The sequence below is a fragment of the Protobothrops mucrosquamatus genome, unplaced genomic scaffold (assembly GCF_001527695.2).
Source record: "Protobothrops mucrosquamatus isolate PMUCROS unplaced genomic scaffold, P.Mucros_1.0 scaffold344, whole genome shotgun sequence".
Classification (NCBI taxonomy): domain Eukaryota; kingdom Metazoa; phylum Chordata; class Lepidosauria; order Squamata; family Viperidae; genus Protobothrops; species Protobothrops mucrosquamatus.
Genome location: NW_015386681.1, coordinates 871,654 through 876,683, shown reverse-complemented (window position 1 = coordinate 876,683; position 5,030 = coordinate 871,654). Strand labels below are relative to the sequence as shown.

Here is a 5,030-nt window from a genome sequence, read left to right as displayed (position 1 = left end):
GCTGGCTCAGGAATTCTGGGAGTTGAAGTCCACGAGTCATGAAGGGGCTATAGTTTCCCCATGCTGGCTCAGGAATTCTGGGAGTTGAAGTCCACGAGTCATGAAGGGGCCAAAGTTTCCCTCATGCTGGCTCAGGAATTCTGGGAGTTGAAGTCCACGAGTCATGAAGGGGCCATAGTTTCCCCATGCTGGCTCAGGAATTCTGGGAGTTCAAGTCCACGAGTCATGAAGGGGCCAAAGTTTCCCCATGCTGGCTCAGGAATTCTGGGAGTTCAAGTCCATGAGTCATGAAGGGGCCAAAGTTTCCCTCATGCTGCCTCAGGAATTCTGGGAGTTCAAGTCCACGAGTCATGAAGGGGCCAAAGTTTCCTTCATGCTGGCTCAGGAATTCTGGGAGTTGAAGTCCACGAGTCATAAATGAGCCAAGGTTGCCTACCCCTGGTCTGAACCCTGTGTAGTCGTATTTGATCAAAATTTTTGTTTTTGTTTATTATAATGTGTCAAAATCTTTATTTTTTTTTCATCAAAAACTCGGTCCCTTTCAGAGAGACTTGTCAAAATTCTGCTTTTCAAACTTGATGACTTTTAAGATGTGTTGATTTCAACTCCCAAAGTTCCCCATGCTGGCTGGGGGAATTCTGGGAATTGAAGTCCACATATTGTAAAGTTGCCAGATTTGAAACAAAAAACTATTTTAGTCTCTTTTTAACTAAGAATAACTCAGTCGTTGGAAGTGGAAAAGAATCAGGCTAGAAATCTCTCCGTACAATTCAGTGAAAATTGTCCTAAGAAAAAAATGAATATGTGAATATATGTAAAAGGACGAGTAATGCTCACTTAAGGACTAGCTGCCCAAAAGCTACTTATAACTTGGCTCTGAGGGCTACACACACACACACACAACCACACACATAGTCACATGACTGGATATTGTGTGCTTGTCAGGTGGATTGCAGCGTAATGCTGAGTTTTATATTAGATAATTATAATTTATGCCATTTTTTTGTTCATTTCAGGTCGGTTAATCCACCCCATTTTTATATGAATACTGACTTATGTCAAAAAATAATTGTGAGTAAGCCATTGTGATAAGTGATACTGATATAAATCTCAGATGTATTTGCAATTTTTTTAAAAAAGTTTATTGAGAGAAAAGGGAAAATGTACAGTACTGGAGTCAAGGCAAAAGGGCTTTGATTTCAATTCCCTGAAAGTCTGTTGTGGGAAGAAGCACTTGTAATTTGTTATAATTTATTTTGATAGCAGAGTGTCCTAGCAGGATTTCAGAAAAACGGGCTCTCTTTTTCCACCAGTTCCTTCACTAGAAAAAAAAGGAGAAAGGAAGATGGTTTAGCCAAAGCGGTCTAAATTTTTGCATATTCTTTTTAAAAAATGTTTTGAGCGCGGAACAAAGTAATAAAGTCAATCAAAACTTGGGACATTCTGATAAAAAGAAAACATAAAATGTTTCAAGCTTGGCAGCACTAGAAAATCACAGAAATCCTAAAGCAGCCCTTATTCCGTAATGATGATGATGATGATGATGATGTTGGAAGGGACCTTGGAGGACATCTAGTCCAACCCCCTGCTCAGGCAGGAAACCCTATATTATACTATAGAGTTTCCTGCGTGAGCAGGGGGTTGGACTAGATGACCTCCAAGGTCCCTCCCAACATCATCATCATCATCATCATCATCATCATCATCATCATTATTATTATTATTATTATTATTATTATTATTATTATTATTAATGGCTATCCCGTCTCTTCTTAGAAACTTCCAGTGTTGGAGCATTCACAGTTTCTGGAGGCAGGTGGTTCCACTGGTTAATTGTTCTCACTATCACTATTCTCCTTAGTTCTAGGTTGCTTCTCTCTTTGGTTAGTTTCCATCCATACCTGGCTGAGGAATTCTGGGAGTTGAAGTCCACCAGTCATCAAAGGGCCAAGTTTGAAGACCCCCTTCTTGTGGACTTCAACTCCCAGAATTCCTCAGCCAGGCATGCTGGCTGAGGAATTCTGGGAGTTGAAGTCTGCAAGTCATGAAGGGGCCATAGTTCCCCCATGCTGGCTGAGGAATTTTGGGAGTTGAAGGTCACGAGTCATGAAGGGGCCATAGTTCCCCCATGCTGGCTGAGGAATTCTGGGAGTTGAAGTCCACAAGTCATGAAGGGGCCAAGTTTGAAGACCCCTGCAGTCTAACACAATGTTTTCCAAAGTTGGCTTCTGGAAGCTGGGTGGACTTCAACTCCCAGAATTCCACCCATCTTCCAGGGGCTGATTTTGAAAAAACCCCACAGCTGTTAACCTGTTTCAGAAATATGGATCAAGCTAGGATACGGTGGCCTTGTAGCATTTTAGGATCCTTACCTCTCGGGATCCTTTCACGGAGACCCCGTGCTATCCGATCCACATCTGGCCGGCTTTTGCTGAGCAAGGATGTGTGATCCATGTCTAGTTGCGCCTCGTTAACGTGCTAAAAAGTCTTCTTGCAGCGTGTTTAAGTCTCGTGCCTCAATGGGCACAGCGTTGGCGGCAATTAATATAATTGATAGGCAGGCTTGCCATCCCCGGCAAGAACTGTTTGCAGAGTTTAAAAGTCCCCCCCCCTTTTGTGGTTCTCTCATCGGCTGGAGGAGACCCTGGCCCAGATCGGATCGGATCAGAAGGGGGCCTCCCAAGAGACCTGAGCCAAAACCATCAACCGTTTCAGTTGCTCGTAGGACACAAACATCACTATGTTCCAGGATCCCAGCCGTAAGAAAGAAGGCATGAAGCTGAAAAAGAAAAAAGAAAAAAGAAAAGAATTTAAAAAAGAATTTAATCGCTGGTGCCCGAGAGCGGATAATAGTAATAGTAATAGTAATAGTAATAGTAATAGTAGTAATAATAATAATAATAATAATAGTAATAATAATAGTTGGAAGGGACCTTGGAGGTCATCTAGTCCAACCCCCTGCTCAGGGAGGAAACCCTATACCAGTGATGGCGAACCTTTTAGAGACCGAGTGCCCAAACTGCAGCTCAAAACCCACTTATTTATCGCAAAGTGCCAGGGCCGCATCAGCATTGTGGTACCCTGGGGAAGGGGGGAGCAGGGAGGTGCCTCTGAGTGCCGCCTCTGGCACGCAAAAACTGGGGGCGCAAAAATGTGCTGCAAGGCGCAAAAATGGCCGCTGCCGTGCCGCAGGGTGCTGATACAAGGAACTGCACCACGCAAGAACGGGGCAGAGCTAAAGAGTATCACGCAGGCACTAGCTCCGCCCCATTTGCAGCGCATGCATGCTCGTGGCCCCATGCGTGCATGCACGCATGTAAAATGCTTCCCCCTCCCTTTTCTTCCAGTCCACCAATCGACAGTGGTTGGTGACCTCTGCTCTACCACCTCTACTCGAGCTTGCTAGTCGGCCGCTTCGCCTCCTTTGTGCTGGGCGGGGCTCCTGCTCCGGGCAGTGGTGGCGGCCTGATGGACCTGGTGCTGGCGGTGGTGGCGTGTGTGCCAACAGAGAGGGCTCTGAGTGCCGCCTCTGGCACGCGTGCCATAGGTTCGCCACCACTGCCCTATACCATTTCAGACAAATGGCTGTCCAGTCTGTTCTTAAAAACTTCCAGTGTTGGAGCATTCACCGCTTCTGGAGGCAGGTTGTTCCACTGGTTAATTGTTCTGACTGTCAGGAAGTTTCTCCTTAGTTCTAGGTTGCTTCTCTCCTTGCTTAGTTTCCCTCCGTTGCTTCTTGTCCTGCCCTCAGGGGCTTTGGAGAATAGCTTGACTCCCTCTTCTTTGGGGCAGCCCCTGAGATATTGGAACACTGCTATCCTGTCCCCCCTCCTCCTTCTCTGCATTAAATGCAGAAATGCACAAGTTTCTGTGTCCAGAAGGTCGAAAAAGTCAAGATGGTGGCCCCAAGTTTGCGTTTGACCTGCCGTCTCCTTCTTTACCTGCAGTGGTGTGGATTTGGGATCAGGGATTTGTTATAGGGACTTTTTGGACCCCGGCTGTAGATGCTCTTTATTCACATTTTGGACGGAGAGGACAGCTGGCTTGAGAGAGGGGTCAAAGAGGTCAAAATTGAATGGTCCTCCGTCAACAGAGGGGGAGGGATAGGACATTATCTATCTCCAGGCTACAACACGATCCTTTCAGCAGTCCCAAGGGGACTCCACACCCATTTGCACCCCTCAGGTGAGCCTGAGGTCTCACAGATTAAACCTCCAAGTGGCCTCAACGACCTTCTAAAAGAAGGCAAATGACCAGCTGTCTGCAAGGAGTATAAATCCTTCCATTTCCCCACCATCCGGTCAGAGCAGAAGAAGCTTCTGGGATGAGAAGCGAAATGTCTTCAAAGGAAAAACAAGAAAGTCCAGTTGCCTCCTGAAAAAATCACCATTGGGTCAACCAGGACCTGGATGATGGAGAAGCTCCATTGACACTCTTTCCTCCAAGTGTTAATTTTGAGTCATGGGTGGCCATGGGACATTTAACCTACAGCTCCCTTGTCAAGAAAGGTCATAAAATGGGGCAAAAACTCACTTAACAACGGATGGAAGCCATGGATGGAAACTCATCAAGGAGAGAAGCAACCTAGAACTAAGGAGAAACTTCCTGACAGAAAAATTAACCAGTGGAACTGCCTGCCTCAGGAAGTTGTGAAGGCTCCAACACTGGAGGTTTTTAAGAAGAGACTGGACAGCCATTTGTCTGAAATGGAATAGGGTTTCCTGCCTGAGCAGGGAGTTGGACTAGATCAGTGGTTCTCAACCTTTTTAATGCCGTGACCCCAACCGGTCGTAAGTCGAGGACTAAACCGGTCGTAAGTCGAGGGCTAAATCGGTCGTAAGTCGAGGACTACCCAACCGGTCGTAAGTCGAGGACTTTCCCTGCCCGGGAGCGCCGCGCATGCGTGGTTCCGCCCCCTGCGCCGGCCGAGGCGTAGCTGGCAAGCGGCAGAGACGGAGCAGGCCGACCACCAGCTGGCCCAGCCCAAGGGAGGTAAGGCACCCGCCGGAAAAGGGGGAAAAAATGGCGGA

At 46.9% G+C, this 5,030-nt stretch overlaps 1 protein-coding gene across 1 annotated transcript in view; it reads right to left on the bottom strand.

Annotated features, from left to right (window-relative positions):
* Positions 1 to 1,152: 1,152 nt before the first annotated feature.
* The window catches only part of LOC107287018 (mitochondrial uncoupling protein 3), a 9,515-nt gene continuing 5,637 nt past the window's right edge, over positions 1,153 to 5,030 (bottom strand). The window contains exons 6-7 of the mRNA XM_015815468.1: positions 2,373 to 2,779; positions 1,153 to 1,321 (exon numbers count right to left, since the gene is read on the bottom strand). Of these exons, the coding sequence (XP_015670954.1) occupies positions 2,665 to 2,779 (115 nt within the window). The 3' untranslated portion in view covers positions 1,153 to 1,321; positions 2,373 to 2,664. The remainder of the gene's footprint in view (positions 1,322 to 2,372; positions 2,780 to 5,030) is intronic.